The sequence below is a fragment of the Mercenaria mercenaria genome, chromosome 5 (assembly GCF_021730395.1).
Source record: "Mercenaria mercenaria strain notata chromosome 5, MADL_Memer_1, whole genome shotgun sequence".
Lineage (NCBI taxonomy): Eukaryota > Metazoa > Mollusca > Bivalvia > Venerida > Veneridae > Mercenaria > Mercenaria mercenaria.
In genome coordinates, this window is record NC_069365.1 from 15159960 (window position 1) to 15180288 (window position 20329).

The 20329-nt window shown below is 35.5% G+C and overlaps 3 protein-coding genes across 3 annotated transcripts in view; all 3 read right to left on the minus strand.

The window, feature by feature from the left end:
* Positions 1–2515: 2515 nt before the first annotated feature.
* On the minus strand, positions 2516–4840 carry LOC123558795 (complement C1q tumor necrosis factor-related protein 2-like). The gene is made up of 2 exons (XM_045350653.2): positions 4488–4840; positions 2516–3490 (listed from the first exon to the last, which is right to left on the minus strand). The coding sequence occupies exons 1-2, from the start codon at positions 4804–4806 to the stop codon at positions 3081–3083; spliced, it is 729 nt and encodes a 242-aa protein (XP_045206588.2). The 5' UTR covers positions 4807–4840; the 3' UTR covers positions 2516–3080.
* Positions 4841–7662: 2822 nt separating this feature from the next.
* Positions 7663–9157, minus strand: LOC128556887 (uncharacterized). The gene is made up of 2 exons (XM_053542765.1): positions 8738–9157; positions 7663–8313 (listed from the first exon to the last, which is right to left on the minus strand). The coding sequence occupies exons 1-2, from the start codon at positions 9054–9056 to the stop codon at positions 7904–7906; spliced, it is 729 nt and encodes a 242-aa protein (XP_053398740.1). The 5' UTR covers positions 9057–9157; the 3' UTR covers positions 7663–7903.
* A 1146-nt stretch (positions 9158–10303) lies between these two features.
* Positions 10304–20329, minus strand: part of LOC123558123 (WD repeat-containing protein 17-like) — a 55213-nt gene continuing 45187 nt past the window's right edge. Inside the window, exon 26 of the mRNA XM_053542766.1 lies at positions 10304–18039. Coding sequence (XP_053398741.1) covers positions 17920–18039 — 120 coding nt within the window. The 3' untranslated portion in view covers positions 10304–17919. The remainder of the gene's footprint in view (positions 18040–20329) is intronic.

Genomic DNA, 20329 nt, shown 5'->3' on the forward strand with positions numbered 1-20329 from the left:
TTCTCGTATTCTCAGGGTTTCTCATATTCTCGTTTTTTGCTTTAAAGTTGTCAAATAGTTTAATGTTTGTTATTTTCTACACAGGAATGGTACAAAACTGACACACTGAAAATTTCAAGTGATTTCAATGCTAATTGACGAAACTATTGGCATTTTACTGAATTTTCAAGAAAATCCTTATTTTTTTCTGTTGGTGTTAGCAAATTTGCCATAAATTATTCATTATGCAATTAATTTTCAAATTTCTTCATGTATTTACTGCAGATTATACCTTTTTATTACACAATGGTAATTTTAATGCTTTAAATTCTACAACTTAATAGTTATTTGTGATGGAAAGTCTAATCTAAATCCACGGGAATATGAGAAACTCTTGGTCCATTTCTGCGGGTGAGGGTGGTATCAAATACTGTAACAAAATAATTAAATGGGATAATTTCTGTAAAATTTTATGGCTCCGGCTCCATCTCAAAGACAAATGAATTTTCTACAAAATAACACCTAAATGCTGTTTAAGAAATGGTTAATCTGTTACTGGGAATAAAAACAACCCCTTAGGCCCCCGAGAATATGAGAAAACAGGATACTTACCAAAGCCTAAATTAGGAGTTATTAAATCCTAATTAGTAGTTATATGTCCTAATTAAGAAATACGAACAAAATTTACGCACGTGGCACTTGGGCACTCATTTGCTGTGACGTGTCTTCAGCGATGGACGTATTACGTCATACTCACACAGTGTTTAGTTTATTTATAGTCGCCACTGATCGCATAGTACATGCAATGTACATGATTACGTTCGCATTCTTTAAATGATCTGGATAAAAATCCTTAATATTTTGAAACGATTTAACTTTAACAATGCGTAAAAAACTTTATCATAAAGTAATAGCATAGTGTGAGGTTTTTGCGCGGAAAGAGCGGATATACATGGCTAGTATGATTGAAAGGCATTTTTACCATTTTTTTTACCAATAGACCTTTTTCGTGGAATATGTGCATTCCGGGAGAATATAGACTAGCCACATTCCTACACTAAAATGAAAATTAAGAATAACTATCTCTGATTAAGATAGTCAGCGCAGTTTAGATCAATCGTAAAAATACAAAGTTCTGTGAATATTTTTCATGATTATTAAAAAAAAACTATTATATTGAGCAAATAACTTTATTACTTATTAAACCGAGTTAAAATATCAAAAATGTTCATCAATGCATACGCTGTATAAACTTGGCATATATTAACTCCTGATTGTTGTTCTCGTTGTATACCTGCACTTTATATGGAGCTCAAACTCATCAACCCAGTACCCGATATGACTTGCATGAACTAAGCCAGAGCAGCTAGAATGATTATGTGTATTATTCCGTATTATTTAGCAAATCTATTTCCCGGCACTGTATTTGAATCTAAGTCATACAGACTGTGTAATACAGCAATGGCAGCTCGCCGTACCCACATATATGATTCATCTTTTTTTTTTCGATCTACTACTTCTAGCCCGCCGGCTTAGCTCAATAGGGAGAGCGCAGATCTACGGATAGCGGGGTCGTGAGTTCCATGGTTCGATCCCCGGGCGGAGCGTGTGTTCTCCGTCACGATTTGATAGAAGACATGGTGTCTGGTTCATGTGGGGAATTTAGCACTTACTTGTGGAAAGTAGGTTTGCACTTGTACAGAATCCAGGAGCACTGGTTAGGTTTACCCCCCGCACTTACTAAAATACTGTTGAGAAACGGCGATAAACCGAAAACAAAACAAAAATAATCTATCATTTCTTTCTGGAACAGTCTTGGGATGAATATCAGAAATTCGGATCCACTGAGTATTTCCAAGACTACTCTAAAGGTAAAATAAAGGTAAAATATGTTTGTATAGGTGACAAAAACGCATGCATACGCAACTGTTGCAGTAACGTTGTCACAATTATTACGTAACACTGAATTCTTTGTGCGAATGTGAAAAGAGTTGGAAGGAGTACGTATGAGTGGTACTAAAAATAATGAATGTCTATAAACATAAGAAAGGGTAAAATAGAAATGAGTATTGACTGGCAAAGGCCGTTCAAGACTTTCGTAGGAGGGAGAGAGGCAACCGTGGCTCGGGAGGAGGACTCAGGAGTTTGCGATACTAAGAACAATATGTTGTAATGTAATATATGCGAAAAATAAAATAATTGTGTGCAAAATTGCCGGGGAGTTAAAGGATTGTGCTAAGAGATACTGGAGAAAGTATAAAGAAAAAAATGAGAACGAAATGAGAAGAATGCCAAAGAAATGTCACATGACTTAATCTATCACCGTATGAATTTTCATTTATTATACCTGCGCACGTACTTGCTACTAAACATGCGTGCGTTATGATTAGTTAGTGTGCACGTAATAACTAATGATGTTGCGTAAGGAATAACTAATTCGTGCACACATAACATTGAAAGTCACTTGTGTGCCAACACAATTCTTATACAGTTGCGTTTGTACGCGCACACAAAATAAGATATAAACCGTAAATAATTCCATGTTATATCATTTATTTAGGATATATAATATGCTGTTGACTTATCCAAATAAACAATGTTTGTGTATTGGGTGCTATATTTTAGCTTTATTGGGATCTCTTGTGCACGTGAGTGTTTTTGCTCTGATTCTCAAATTTCCATGTTGTTTATTGCACAGAAAGCAAGGTAATAACTCGACTGCATTCGAAATGCATCGAGACGGACCAGAAAAAAGCGATGAATCTACAAATTTGAAAGACCATCGTGAAATCTATTAAAAAATAATAAGACACATGCTCTACATCTGGAATTGCCGGCGGTACTTCTAAAAACAATGTCTCATTGTTCTTATACATTATTCCTTTTTATGCAAAAGTATTGACTAAAAATGCATGTGATTGATATTGTTTCGACGGTATGCGGTCATAGGTAAACACATTCTAAATTTTATCTAATATTCTTTCTAATGTGAACTTTGTCTGTCTGTGCTGGCTATACATATGGACGGACATACATACGACTATGACTGAAAAGTTTTGTTAAAAGGAAAAAATGTCAAAACTGCAAACTACAGTCTACAGCTAGGCTGTTTTATGAATAAGAACACCCATGAATGTTGCACGCCGATACTGATCTTCTGTGAACCAAGTTGAGTAAGTGCACTTAACAAGAACTTTCTGACCCGGTGTCATCATAAGTAGTGCGTTGACTGAACTACAACTGCTTCCCGATGGCTGATATTGGACACTGTATGCGACGTAAGTATCGTCATGGACAATAGCAGAAGCTACGTGTTTCCCTCCGCCATTGCACACGTGAACTGAAAACTGATATAAGCCGCCTGCTGGTGCTGTGAACTCGCCGCTAGACGAATTATAGCCGTTACCTTCATTAAGGGCAACGCTACCAAACACAAACGTTTGTCCTATACTGAGACTACTGCGAGTTGGATTGTGTGCACTGAAGGCGATAACTGGATCGTTATCGGTCTCTGAAAGCAAGAGATTTTTAAAATAAATTGACATTTAAAATTATTTGTTTATGACTTTATGTATATTATGTATTACTGTAAAATAACGAATTAATTATTCAGCTAATTCACACAGATAGAAAACCGGGGTAAGCCGGAACACGGGGTATGTCGGAACAAGGGCGATAATTTTAATATGTTAATAATGTACATGATATTTGATGAGGTAAAAGACTGACGTAATCAGTAACTGCTATTTCCAAAAGTTTCAATGGCAGGAGGTCAAAACTAAAGGACGGAATGAGAAAAGTTTAAATTTCGACTCCGTAAGTAAATTTTCGCATTTTGCACAAGTTTTGTTTCACACATCATGAGTATAGAAACATTGTTTATCGCTTTGCATGATTTAAAAGTCTTTTTTCTGAGCTAACATCTGAAAAACCGCAATTTGAATTATTGTTATCGGCGCGCTTTCACAAGACGATGACAGAAGGTAACACGTGGTTGGGATAAATTGGAACAGCGTGGTCGGGGCATGTTGGAACACTGTTCCGACTTGCCTCAGTCAGGCCTATTGGTCGTCTGGGTGTCTAAAAAAGCGTCTCTTATAACTTGAATGCGAATGCAAATCAGTCTACGATAATGCCAGCATCCAGTGTAAAATTAAGTGCATTTGACTTAAGTTGGTATACTGCTGTAGGTGAAACAGACGTTAGTTTACGTTCGAAGTGAGTCTTCTGGCACATCTTGTGGCCTGTAGGCTCACTCTAAAACAAGGTGTACCACTGTGGCCAAAATGCACGTCTGTCGTTCATTGGTCGCTGAATTTGCGCAAGGGAAAGGAAGTTAAATTGTAATTGTGTAATTCTAAGTTAAATTTGCTACTATTTATAGTAAGGTATATAAAAATACTAAAAAAACACATGCGTGCAGAGTAATAGAGAAGAATTAAACATATTTCACATATTAAATGAACTTTGTTATCGAACTCTGACAGATTAAATTGATCATTTCATACCTACTGCATGTGTAGACTCCACCGTCTTATTAATTTTTATCGCTTTCAGAGTTGCAACATCCTCTGACAGTTTCCGGTGTTTCTCGTTAAGTGGTTCCAGCGCCGTCTTTATTTCAGCGATTTCCTTTGCAATTACATCTTTTATAACCTTGCTCCTCATTTCAGCTTGATTCTCAAGTATTCCTACTTTAACTTCTAAACTAGATATTTTCTCTAGCAACTGCTCCTCCTTTGATTTGAGTTCATATTCAGTCCCTTCGGATATCAGCAGAAAAAATAACAAAAAAATGAAAAACAGGAAAAAGGCTTGTGAAGTCATCTTTTCTGTAGTGAGTTAATGCGGTTCTGTGCTCTGTAGTGAGTTAATGCGGTTCTGTGCTTAAAAGTAATAAAAGGTCGTTTTGTGTTATGTTTTCATTCGTTTAAAAAGGAAGAAGGAAGATAAAGGTGCAACAATGAACACATTATAATGTTTTGAGAAAACAATGACTTTACCTGTATGTATGGCTAGTTAGTCAATGAGATTTTAGCCTTTTTTCAACAACATCTGCACAAATATTTTCTATTCTCATCCATGCGAACAATATCGTGTACACAAAATTCCTAAACAATATATGCGTCTCTAACATGAAATTCAGTGACTTTCATGCCCAATAAAACACCTGCATACCCTCAAGGAAAGTGAATGATAGATATTGAATTCGTTTTTGCAACTTGTGTGCAATATTTTTGATATACATTTATCATTATTCATTCAATCCGATCGAATATAATGGTAGGCATTGTATCTAAAATAAAAACTTCAAGTTGACCTGCTTGTTTAATGTACATTTGTCATGAGTTTACTCTGCATCCATCTGCGAAACAGATGGTTACTCGACATCTAAGAAATATATTAAACTCATAACGGCGAGAAACATGGGTAATATTTACCAATCATTGCTTATCACTGGTATGACATGCATTTATTGAATGGCTTGCCATTCGATAGTCAAAATTATTGGCCGCGGTCAGAAGAACTGAGGGTCAATATTTTTTGTTCAAGTTAACTATTAACCGACAAGCAATTCAGTAAGTGTGCTATTACATGACAACCGAATTTAATTAATGTTCAAAGTTTTATTTTTGCATTTTTTAGTTATTTAGTTATTAACGCAGTTAAAATGTGTCGATTATAAACCAGCCATATAGCACAAACTATGGACCTGCAATTTGTGTAAGCAACGAGTCATGTAATTAATTTTGTTAAAAATCCCTACATAAAATGCAAATACATATTGATCAAAGCATCGATCAGGGCGATTGGAAGATTCCATTTGATGATTATGAAACGTTTAATTATGTCCTACTTAGAAGATTTTCTGTTCCTAGTCAACAGCATGAGTAAATATCATCTTTCTAAATGTCCAAACTCTGTAAATAATTCTTGCATGCGCCAGACTGTACTGTGACCCTGTGCCCACACAATTCATATTCATTGTGCTTGTTACCAGTACGTTCACGCGTGTGTATTTTCAAGACCACTTTTAGGAAACATTTAAATACATGCAGGCACTTCAATGGAGTTTAAATAAGTTTGTCTGTTTTGTTAGATTTAAAGATTTACTTTAATTCTTGAAATAAATCTTAGCATTAAAGTTTTTAAGTTCGACATTTTCTCGAATGAATACGCATGTTTCACTATGTTAATTTTATATTTCGATCACACGCATACGGCCTATCAGCAGCATGAACATGCTTATTCCATTTGTTATTTAATAACCAAGTACCTACGAAAGATTTATTGCATACACAATACTCGTAACACGATAAATCTGCATAGGAGACGTAATAGTGCCTAGTAGAACAACCAGTCTGTTTTCATTTCTTTTTCTCCATTTTCAGCACTAGAAGCCTGTAAAATGCAGTCAGACAGAACCGTTTAAACACATGAGAAAGGTTGTTGAAGACTCGCCCAAAGGTTAAAGAGAAAATAAGAGAGACCATCGAATAATTTTGTATACACTCACTTAACATCAAAGGAAAGAAAGTACACCTGCTCTAAGTTTGGAATTGCCTGGGCTATTTCTGAACTATTTTTGTTGTCTCATTACAAAGTTACAAATGTACTGTTAAGAAATGCATTGTGTTTGACACCATGTCAACGGCGATAGGGTCACTGTTCACTGGAGAACAAACTTTGATGTCTCTGTGCTGGATATAGGTATGTCAATAACTGAAAAGTATTTTTGAAAGGGGAAAAAGGTCAAAACTGAAAAAAAACTTTACTACACAGTTATATGAATCAGAAAACCCATGAACGATCCAACCGAAGTTGGCCTTCGTCATTCATGAATCACAGTGGGGAAAGTGCACTTAACAAGGTCCTTCTGACCCAGTGTCATCATAAGTAATGCGTTGACTGAACTACAGCTTTTTCCCCGAAGACTGTATGCGACATAATCAACGTCGTGGACAATAGCAGAAGCAACGGTTCCTTCTTCACCATTACACGCATTAAACGAAAACTGTTACAAGCCGCTTGTTGGTGTTGTAAACGCACCGCTTGAAGAATTGTAGCCGTTACCTTCGTTGAGGGCAACACTACCGAACACAAAGGTTTGTCCTTTATTGAAGCTTTTAGGAGTTGGACTGTATGCACTGAAGGCAATAATTGGACCAACTCCTCTCCTTGAAAGCAAGTGATTTTTAGAATATAAAGTCAGCATATTTCACTTTAGAACTTGAAAGCCAGATTTTTTTTTTTTAGGGTGAACCAAATATATTTCTTATTTTTTCTCAAAATATTTTTGTTATACTTATCTTATTCAAACCTAACAACCGGTATAAAGACATACATTCTGTGTATTGAGCAATTTGCTTAAGTACACATGAAATAGCGTAAAGCAAGTCTCTTTAATCGAATGTTTAAATAAGAAGCAATATGACCCAAAATTACGAATCCTTAGTAATTTAAGCAAATATGGTTAAAAATGCTTTTAATGTTCATATGCATAAATCATATAATTGATACTTAAACGATAAATGACTCCCAAGGGGCAAAGCTATCCAAAACTGGATGTCAATTGGGACACTGAATTAGGGGGTTTCGGAGGCATGCTCCACGAATTGAATTTCAAAACAGCTCTGGTGCATTTCGATGCATATTTGGTCTACATTTTGGAATTGCTGGAGCTACTTCTGAAATATTTTTATTGTCTCATTGTTCTTATACAATATGCATTTTTGTGCAAAAGTATTGAAATGTTAAACAATTGCCTGCTGTTTGATACTGTATAAACGGCGATGCGGTCACACATTGGTGAACGCATTCTAAATCTTATCTAAAAGTCTATTGTAAACTTGCTACACATGTGACAACACTTGAAAAGTTTTGTTAAAAAATCAGTCAAAACTGAAAACTGATATGTCTACAGCTAGGCTGTTTTATGAATAAGAATACCCATGAATGTTGCACGACGACACTGATCTTCTAACAACTTAGTAGGGTGAGTGCACTTAGCAACGACTTTCTGACCCGGTGTCATCATAAGCAATGCGTTTACTGAACTGCAGCTGCTTCCCGAGGGTTGATATTGGACACTGTATGCGACGTAAGTACCGTCATGGACAATAGCTGAAGCTACGTGTTTCCCTTCGCCATTGCACACGTGAACTGAAAACTGATATAAACCGCCTGCTGGTGCTGTGAACTCACCGCTTAAAGAATTGTAGCCGTTACCTTCATTAAAATCAACGCTCCTAAACACAAAGGTTTGTCCTGTACTGAAGGTTTTAGAAGTAGGATCGTATGCACTGAAGGCAATAATTTGACCAGTACCGTTCCCTGAAAGCAATTTTTTTTAATGAATTGACATTCAAAAATTATTTGTTCATTCATATTTTGTTACCATAAAATAATTGATCAAATATTCAGCTTCTGTAAACAAATATGCAAAACTCTTATATAATTTTCAATTAGTACAGGCAGGGATACGCCTTCTAACTAAAATATGACGCATCTAGTGTAATAATGGCCCGTGGCCACGCTGACGTTCCTCCAGGGATCGGAAATACGACAGTAACTTGCTTTTGGCACGTATGCCAGTATTAATTGTTTAATTTTAGGGAAAAATATTTCTATTTATTGTAAGGTAGCCACTAGAACACAGAATAATAAAGAAACATTGAACATATTTTGCATAATAAGGGAATCCTTTCAACACACTCAGACAGATTAAATTTACAATATAGTAAAACTATTTTCCTACCTACTGCACGTGTGGACTCCACCGTCTTGTTAAACTTTTCCGCTTTCAGATTTGCAACATCCTCTGACAGCTTCCGGTGTTTCTCGTTAAGTGGTTCCAGCGCCGTCTTTATTTCAGCGATTTCCTTTGCAATTACATCTTTTATAACCTTGCTCCTCATTTCATCTTGATTCTCAAGTATTCCTACTTTAACTTCTAAACTAGATATTTTCTCTAGCAACTGCTCCTCGTTTGACTTATGTTCATATTCAGTCCCTTCGGCTATTAACACGAAAAATGCAGTAACAACGAAAAACAGTAAAAGGGCTTGTGAAGTCATCTTTTCTGTAGTGAGTTCATGCGGTTCTGTGCTTAAAACTTGAGTTATAAAAGGTCTTTTTGCGTTATGTTTTCATTCGTTTAAAAAGGAAGAAGGAAGATAAAGGTGCAACAATGAACACATTATAATGTTTTGAGAAAACAATGACTTTACCTGCATGTATGGCTAGTTAGTCAATGAGATTTTAGCCTTTTTTTTTCAACAAAATCTGCTCAAATATTTTCTATTCTCATCTATGTAAACAATAGCGTGTACACACAATTCCTAAACAATATTTAATATATGCGTCTCTAACATGAAATTCAGTGATTGTTATGCCGAATAAAATACCTCAAGGAAAGTGAATGATAGATATTTGATTCGTTTTTGCAACTTGTGTGCACTATTTTTGATATACATATACATTTATCATTATTCGTTCAATCCGATCTAATATAATGGTAGGCATTGTATCTAAAAACTTCAAATTAACCTGCTTGTTTAAGATACATTAGTCATGAGTTTACTCTGCATCCACTTGCGAAACAGATGGTTACCCGACATCTAAGAAATATATTAAACTCATAACGGTGAGGAACATGGGTAATATTTACCAGTCATTGGTAATCGCTGGATATGACATACATTTATTTAATGGCTTGCCCTTCGATAGTCAAAACTATTGGCCGCGGTCAGAAGAACCGAGGGCAATTGTTTTGACTATTAACCGGGAAGCAATTCAGTAAGTATGTTATTACACGACATCCGAAATAAAATAATGTTCACAGTTTTATTTTTGCATTTTTTGGGGGTATTACGTTATTAACACCGTTAAATTGTGATGAATATACACAAACTATGGACCTGCAATTTGTATAATGATCGAGTCATGTAATAAATCACAATACAAATGTAACGACACTGCATGATGGAGTTATGTTTCTTGCTGTACAGAGTCAGCTTTTGATATTGAACAAGACTTGCAAGTTTTAAAGCAGTAGCTTTGATAGTTTTAAATTAGTAGAAAAGCTGACCTAAACATAACAAGGCAACGCCAATCATTGTATAGAAATAGGCATTTAATCAAATTATTCAGTTTCATATCTTTTCATAACAAAAAGCTTGACAAAATTGCATAATACCATATATGACAGAAATAGTGTCATACAATCCCATTTGAAAATTAGCAAGAAGAAACTAATTTCACATTACCTGTTCATTTTATAATAGATAATGCTGGACTGTAAGAAGACAAGAAAACCATATAATAACCGTTTAAAAATATTTAATATTTCAACATGGATTTATCAGTTATGGTGCAACCTAAGTGTTTCTTAGCTTAAAAAGGAACACAACTTAACTAAAGTGGAGATCAAAAATAGAAACAAGAGGGTCACGATGACCCTGAATCGCTCACCTGAGTAATATGAGCCACATGCTTCAAATGGCAAACTGACGCTAAAATATTAGAAAGTAGGTCAGAAGGTCAAACTCATGGTCACTGAAAGTCAGTTTTAAATTTGGTGTGCAAAACTGTCATCCAAATTTCAAGGCTGTATCTTAAAAAAAAAACAAGAAAGTAGGTCAAGGTCACAATCAAATGACTCCTAATCACTTGGGGTCATCAGGTAATTATAATTTAACAGTCTAGGAAATATGATCTGATAACTTTAGAAGTATTTGTTCCTATATAACTCATATAACAAGTAACCCCCAGGGCGGGGCCTCTTTTCACCACAGGAGCATAATTCGGACAATCTTGTCAGAGATCCACTAGGCAATGCTACATACCAAATATCAAAGGCCTAGGCCTTAAACATTCAGAAAAGAAGATTTTTTTCCCTATACTATGTTAAATTTGGGACCCCCAGGGCAGGACCTCTTTTCACCCCAGGGGCATAATTTGAACAATTTTGGTATAGGACCACAAGGCAATTAAAGATACCAAATATCAAAAGCCTAGGCCTTGCAGTTTCAGGCAAGAAGATTTTTAAAGTTTTTTCCAATATAAGTTTATGCAAAACTGGAGACCCCCGAGGCAGGGCCTCTATTCACCACAGGGGCATAATTTGAACAATCTTGGTAGAGGACCACAAGGCAATGCTTCATACCAAATACCAAAGGCTTAGGTCTTGCGGTTTCAGGCAAGAAGATTTTCAAAGTTTTTTCCTATACAAGTCTATGTAAACTTGGGACCCCACGGGGCGGGGCCTCTTTTCATCCCAGGGGCACAATTTGAACAATCTTCTTAGAGGACCATTAGATAATGTCACATGCCAAATATCACGGCTCTAAGCCTTGTGGTTTTGGACAAGAAGATTTTTAAAGTTTTTCCTTTTGGTTGCCACAGCGACTAGAGTTATGCATGGAATTTATTTCTTTGAACAATTTTGAAAGGGGGCCACCCAAGGATCATTCCTGTGAAGTTAAGTGTAATTCTGCCCAGTGGTTTTCAAGAAGAAGATTTTTTTAGAAAATGTTGACGGACACACGACGGACATTGAGCAGTCGCAAAAGCTCACCATGAGCCTTTGGCTCAGGTGAGCTCAAAATATATAAGAAATAACAGAACAAAATATAAAACAATGTCAATTTTTCTTTATCAGAAACTTAAAACAAAAACATACACTCCAACAATGCCTACAAGATAGGCTACACAGCCAGATGTTAAGTGACTTGATGTGTAGACACTTCAAAATGTAGAAAGCAGAGCAATGGGGTAGCAAATGAAGGTTGTAGATCTAAACCAAGCTTGATTCCCTATAAAGATATTAAAACTGGTAATAAGTCTCTTTACGCAAAAAGCAAAATGTGACGTTTGTCTTGGTGCTAAATCTGAGTATTCTCAAAAACAAAAACGAAGTTCCAATTGCAATGGCAATAAGAAAAAGAACATGGTTCCCTCAAACAAAAACTATACAACAGAAACTATTCAATATTTTCTACGCTGAAAAAGGACCACAACTTATATTCAGAAAAGATTGGCATAATTGACTTACTTCATTATTTTACTATTTAAAATCTTTTTATGTTGCAATTACTTTTATGCAAAATTTCAAACAAACTTTCGTTCATCAAGAGAAGGCCATTATTTGAATTAATTACAACTTAAAGCTCACTAACTTGGTTATGTAAGTACACTTGATGAGAAGGATGCCTGTGGTAAAGTTTAAATCCAATATATGTAGTTGTTATCCCAGTGAGGCCAACACCAGTACATTCTATTGTGAGTAACTCACACTATTTTTCACATAAAAGAATATTCTTCAAATTGTCTGGCTATAATGCACAGATAAAGTAAAACATACACTATGCAACAAGTGGCTGAAATAATGCCCATCCACCCACCTAAGCCCTCCCTGAAAATGTGTCACTATAACACTGGTCAAACATCTTGTGATATATCTCTACCTACATAGCAACCATATAATTAACATATAATCATGATCTGTGACCATTAAGAAAATACCATTAATTAAACGTAAAATATTAATACATTTTTATGTCTAAATAAATAAAAATCATTACCCACGTAAAATAAATATATCACAGACTATCAAATATAACAAAAATATAAATGTTTGTTTGAAATTAACTTTGTTACTAGATTTTATATCTCAAATGGATAACATAATATCACATTGGATATGTTCTCACGAGTGCACGTTATCTCGGGCACTAAGTATGTTATTTTGACATGCTATCTCGAGCACTTGACATGTAACTGCGAAACCATTAAAATTTGCAGGACACTAATTTTCATGGTTTTCATCTTTGAGTCAATCAGCAAAACTGAATCCCAACAAACGAGTAAAATAATCATTCATTTTATGATCAACAAATTCTTATTCCCACGAAACAGCCTTTTTGATCAAAACCACGAAATTTCCCACCCACAAAATAAGATGATTTCACAGTATCTTAAGCACTTGACATGTTATCTCAAGCAATCCATTTATCTCATGAATACAATATAAAGTGCTCAAAATGTTCTTCTATTCAAGGAACATCAATCTTTATCACAATGTAATCACGGTTAAGATCTGGTCCTCCACCCAGGACAAACAGTAGTGATTTGAATGCTTAACTTAGTATCAAGTTGATATGTAAAGCACTCCAAATTACATGTGAACACTGAACAACTTCATGAAATGAGTGTATGTAGTATATATACCGGCAATTCATTTTTAAAACATAAAATATGATATGATGCATATCAGCTAAATGTTAAACAGAGCTGTCTCCATAGGATGACACATGCCCCCGATGGCACTTTGAATGAATAGTTATGGCCGATGTTAGAGTTTAGGACCTTTGACCTACGGAGCTGGGTCTTGCGCGCGACACGTCGTCTTACTGTGTCACACATTCATGCATAGTTATTTTAAAATCCATGCATGAATGACAAAGATATGGACCGGACACACCCATCAATGCACTATCATGAAAAATGACCTTTAACGTCTAAGTGTGACCTTGACCTTTGAGCTACGGACCTGGGTCTTGCGCACGACACGTCATCTTACTGTGGTACACATTCATGCCAAGTTATTTGAAAATCCATCCATGGATGACAAAGATATGGACCGGACACGCCCATCAATGCACTATTCTTTAACGTCTAAGTGTGACCTTGACCTTTGAGCTACGGACCTGGGTCTTGCGAGCGACACGTCGTCTTATTGTGGTACACATTCATGCCAAGTTATTTGAAAATCCATCCATCAATGACAAAGATATGGACCGGACACGCCCATCAATGCACTATCCTTTAATGTCTAAGTGTGACCTTGACCTTTGAGCTACGGACCTGGGTCTTGCGCGCGACACGTCGTCTTACTGTGGTACACATTCATGCCAAGTTATTTGAAAATCCATCCATCGATGACAAAGATATGGACCGGACACCAAAATTGCGGACAGACTGACAGACCGACGGACCGACAGACGGACAGATGGTTCAAAAACTATATGCCTCCCTTCGGGGGCATAAAAAGGTATAAATGTTGAAATATAATTCCAAGAATGTAAACATAACAAAACAAAAACAAGAGGACCATGATGGTCCTGAATCGCTCACCTGTTCCAACATGATCCAGTTTTGAGTATGACGTCGTTTTTTCTATTATTTGACATAGTGACCTAGTTTTTGAGCTCATGTGACCCAGTTTTGAATTTGACCTAGATATCATCAAGATAAAAATTCTAACCAATTTTCATGAAGATCCATTGAAAAATATGGCCTCTAGCGAGGTCACAAGGTTTTTCTATTATTTGACCTATTGACCTAGTTTTCGAAGGTACGTGACCCTGTTTTGAATTTGACCAAGATATCATCAAGGTGAACATTCTCACTAATTTTCATGAAGATCTCATGAAAAATATGGCCTCTAAAGAGGTCACAAGGTTTTTCTATTTATACCTACTGGCCTAGTTTTTGATCGCACATGACCCAGTTTCAAAACTGACCTAGATATCATCAAGGTGAACATTCAGACTAATTTTCATGAAGATCCATTGAAAAATATGGCCTCTAGAGAGGTCAAAAGATTTTTCTAATTTTAGACTACTGACCTAGTTTTTGAACGCAGTTGACCCAGTTTCAAACCTGACCTAGATATCATCAAGATGAACATTCAGACCAACTTTCATACAGATCCAATGAAAAGTATGGCCTCTAGAGAGGTCACAAGGTTTTTTTATTACTTGACCTACTGACCTAGTTTTTGATGGCACGTGACCCAGTTTCAAACTTGACCTAGATATCATCAAGGTGAACATTCTGACCAATTTTCATGAAGATCCATTCAAGGGTATGGCCTCTAGAGAGGTCACAAGGTTTTTCTATTTTAAGACCTACTGACCTAGTTTTTGATCGCAGTTGACCCAGTTTCAAACTTGATCTATATATCATCAAGATAAACATTCAGACCAACTTTCATACACATCCCATGAAAAATATGGCCTCTAGAGAGGTCACAAGGTTTTTCTATTTCTACACCTACTGACCTAGTTTTTGACCGCACGTGACCCAGTTTCAAACTTGACCTAGATATCATCAAGATGAACATTCAGACCAACTTTCATACAGATCCCATGAAAAATATGGCCTTTAGAGAGGTCACAAGGTTTTTCTATTATTTGACCTACTGACCTAGTTTTTGAAGGCATGTGACCCAGTTTCAAATTTGACCTAGATATCATCAAGGTGAACATTCTGACCAATTTTCTTGAAGATCTTTTGAAATATATGGCCTCTAGAGAGGTCACAAGGTTTTTCTATTTTTAGACCTACTGACCTAGATTTTGACCGCACGTGACCCAGTTTCAAACCTGACCTAGATATCATCAAGATGAACATTCTGACCAATTTTCATAAAGACCCCATGAAAAATGTGACCTCTAGAGTGGTCACAAGCAAAAGTTTACGCACGGACGGACGACGGACGCTGCACGATCACAAAAGCTCACCTTGTCACTTTGTGACAGGTGAGCTAAAAACAAATAAGTAAAAGTAATGAACGACTACAACTGAGATAATTTAACAACAGGATACCTAGCAAAGAAAAATACTAATTTCAAATAAGTCAATTTACCAAAGGGTAACCATAAATGCATGTGATTAATTGAAAATGTACGATAATGTTGATCAAATATGAACATTTTAGACTTTTCTATGTGTTTTCCAATGTAATATTATCTGACACCAATATGTGTACACTGGTCAAACATCTTGTGATATATCACCTATTATGTAACCTACATAATAACAGCCATATAATTAATGTATAATCATGCTCTGTGACCATTAAAACATACCATCAACTCAGCATCCAATGCTATTAACCTTCACCACGCTGGACAAGATTGATTCTGCCTTTGCGACCTGTGTAGATCATGACCAGCCTGCACATCCATGCAGTCTGATCATGATCTGCACTGTTCGCTATTCAGCCAGTATCTTTTTGGTAAGCACCCATTTTAACAGTTAATGGTACTGTCCAAATTGGAAGATGGACAAGTTCATTATAGAAATTTAGCAAGGTAAAAACTAATACTAATGGAAACAAGATTTTGAATAATCTCCTCAAATTGAGTATTGTGTAATTGTCTTTTTCTGTAAATTTAAACAAAATTCAAACTAAAACACACATCTACAATACATTAGCTAATAAGTATAAAAACAACAAAAAAATTTTTTTTGCATAGAACAGTAAAGATTTTTTTTCACATTTTAGATGCTATGTGCATGACACAGCCATTACATAATTTTTATATTACACTCCAGTAATAAACCTTCACATTGATGTTTATTTCAGTATAGGAGACATTGGTCAAATTGACTTGGTCTATAACAGATAAAGAAAGAAAGATATTTGATGTTTCAACAGGAAAAGCTAACCTGTTAAAAAGAATATCACATTTAAGTCTTTCCGCATTGCATTTATTAAACAAAAATAAATTCAGTATGAAAAGACACTACTTGTGTAATATCCATCATATATTCAGAACCAAATAAAATGAACAAATAGCAATATGGCCTTAACTGAGCAACATTCATCCAATTCGATTTAAACAATTTAATTTCGTTTTACATGCAGTCAACAAAATGAGGCCAACATGGTAGATGGGGGAACCCAATGTGTAGCCTCTAGAAATAAAGTTGTTACTTACTTACTTACTAAAATTATTTTGTTTTACAGCAAATACCAGTACTTCACAAATATTGTTTAAATTCAAATTTTGAGTAAAATCAGGCTGCAAATACTACAAGTGAGGAATACTGCCACAGACCAAATTTCGTTTTCTCATCATAAAGTCAAACAAGCTATCAAAGAGAGGCTTAAATCATCAAAACCAAGTTCCAACACCATATGAAAATCACTTTATTTTTTTATCTCATGTACTCATAAATTTTTTCCTTGTAAAAAAAATGTATTTCATTGGCTGAAGTTTCATTGAAGTGACAGAAATTTGGCTGAAGTTTCTTCGCACTGAGAGAAATTTGGCCAAAGTTGCCACAGCAATATGTTTGTTAGTTTAACAGCAAAAATATCATAACAGAGGATCTAGCTTTTAACAAGTTTTGCATTTGTATAAATAAATTACTGACAAATGTTGCAAGGAAATTTGATAATTTGGTAAACAATATATCTCCTACAAAGGTAAAGACTGGCATGAACTTTTATCATAATTATCTATTGTTTGTCCTTTCCAATATTGTCTGAATACTCCACTATCAAAATTTACTAATGTATTAAAGAAGTAACACAAAGTTGGTATGCAATACCAGGTACTTCAACAATATATAAAACTTTTAAAAAAAGGTAACCCAGATTTGCTTATAAGTCTGGTTTGATTTATGTATACCACATATCAACATATACCTTAATATGGGCACAATTTTTTAACTGTACTTCATTTCAATCTCACAACTTATTTCATGATGCTGAGAACATTCCTGAAACAAGCTAATGGCAAGTTTACATTTCCTGACTGGTTTATATTATTTTCATACTCTCAGACACTGGCTCCAAGCATATTCAGCTAAGTTTCAAGACCAGTCTAAAACTCTTAACATATGGTGTTAACCAATGGCTAGACTGCATTTTCTAGAGTTTCAAAAATGCAACCCTGACAGTGATCAGTTCCAAAACTGTGTCTAAAATACAAGTACACATTGTGGTTTTGAGTATGTTCTAAAAAGTCTGCCGTATCATCATATCAAGTGGATCCTGTATTCCACCATCAGAGTAATCAGTATCAGCAACTTGTACCAGTCTGCATTGCTTAGTTATAGAAGTCAGGCGGAGAAGCTTGTATTAGAACACTGATCTAACATTGTCTTAATGATCTTATGTAGATGTTGCTCCATATCATGTTTTCAGAATGGGTTAATTCTGTAACCTGTAGCAAGAGGTGAGAATGGGTTGACCTTGGCCCACATTAGGGCCTCATTGGCAGACACAGCTGACTTGCCATCTTCCAGGAAATAGGCCAGACCCTGTAAAAGATGGTAATATATAAGAACATTTATATGAAAGATAAACTACATTTAATCAAATAAAAGTATGACATTTTTTTTTAATTCAATTATTGCTGACAGAGTATGTTTCATTTCAGTTAAATTTTGAGACTTGAAAACAGTCATATTCATGTTGTAACAAGAATGATGTCAACATGGTACAACAGATGGCCCCTGAAAATGCTTCACAGAATAGTGAAGTCAAGAAAAGGCTTACTCTAAAAACAGATATCAAATGTAACAGTCCCAACAATATGCATATGTCCACTTTATGCTGATGATGTATAACAAGCTTCATCTGATCTAGATGGAAACTGAAGGCAAACTACAAGGGTTGTCCCAGAAAATCGCAAACCTTTTTTATTATTTCAAAAAAATGATGAATCAAATAATTATTCTAACTGATGTTATTTCAGTGTATACTCAACAGGACTATAGAGTTTAAAAATAAATACCTGTCATATTATTTGAGTATTTATCAAATAATGGATGGCAGTCAGTGCAAGTGCTGGAAACTTTGACAGGAGCTGAGTACACAAAGTATAGAAGTGATGTTCCAAAGTCAAAGAAAGGTTCAAACAATAATTGAGCCATGCCATGAGAAAACCAACATAGTGGCTTTGCGACCAGCATGGATTCAGACCAGCCTGCGCATCCGCGCAGTCTGGTCAGGATCCATACTGTTCGCTAACAGTTTCTCTAATTGCAATAGACTTTGAAAGCGAACAGCATGGATCCTGACCAGACTGCGCGGATGTGCAGGCTGGTCTGGATCCATGCTGGTCGCAAAGCCACTATGTTGGTTTTCTCATGGTGTGGCTCATATGTGCATTTTCATTTCATACAGATGAAGAACTCAAAGTTTCAACTGAACAGCTCAAACTTGATATGCCTCCTGGGTCTTCAACATCAGGGACATAAAATACACAATCTACAGCCATTTATGCTACTAAACATTAAAACTGTTAAAAATCTGACAGATAGTAGCTCCGTTTCAAAATATTAGAGAAACTGAAATTTTTTTAATATTATCCAGTTTATAGATTGATGCCTGGTAAGTAATAAACTTAAATACATTCTATCAATTTGACATAGAGAGGGTACCATTGATTCAAGAAAGTTGTCAGCCCTTTATCCTTAAAAAGGGTTGTTACGACCTTCTAATAAATTAGTTGCGAATCTCAAAATTTCTTTTACTACATTTAGTAAAAACAAATGCTACCTTCTTCTCACTGCGCAACCACTTGAATCATTGCCACTCTATGAAATGTTTAGTATTTCATCAAAATGGCAGTGGCAACATAAAGTAACAAGAGCACCGCCTTGCGGGTGCTGACGCTCATCTGATTTTTTTTTTTGTGTAATAGAAATATTGTCCTCACCATGATTTTCTAAGTCTAAAAAGGGGCATCATTCTTGCAAAAAGCAGGATAGAGTTATGTTTCTTGATGTTCAGTGTCCACTTATGATGGTGAAAAACTGTTGCAAGTTTTAAAGCAATAGCTTTGATAGTTTATGAGAAAAGTTGACTTAAACATAATACTCAACCAAGAAAATGATTTTCTAAGTCCAAAAGGGGCAATAATTATTGCAAAAAGCAGGATGGAGTTATGTTGCTTGTTGTACAGGGTCAGCTTATGATGGTGAACAAGTGTTGCAAGTTTCAAAGCAATAGCTTTGATAGTTTAAGAGAAAAAGTTGACCTAAACATAAAACTTAACCAAGAAATCTGATATTTTCTAAGTCCAAAAGGGGCCATCAATCTTGCAAAAAGCAGGATGGAGTTATGTTTCTTGCTGTACAGGGTCAACTTATGATGGTGAACAAGTGTTGCAAGTTTTAAAGCAATAGCTTTGACAGTTTAGGAGAAAAGCTGACCTAAACATAAAACTTAACCAAGAAAATGATTTTCTAAGTCCAAAAGGGGCAATAATTCTTGCAAAAAGCAAGATGGAGTTATGTTTCTTGATGTACAGGGTCTGCTTATGATGGTGAACAAGTATTCCAAGTTTCAAAGCAATAGCTTTGATAGTTTAGGAGAAAAGTTGACCTAAACATAAAACTTAACCAAGAAATCTGATATTTTCTAAGTACAAAAGGGGCCATAAATCTTGCAAAAATCAAGATGGAGTTATGTTTCTTGCTATACAGAGTCAGCTTATGATGGTGAACAAGTATTCCAAGTTTCAAAGCAATAGCTTTGATAGTTTAGGAGAAAGCTGACCTAAACATAAAACTTAACCAGGCAACGCCGACGCAGACGCCGACG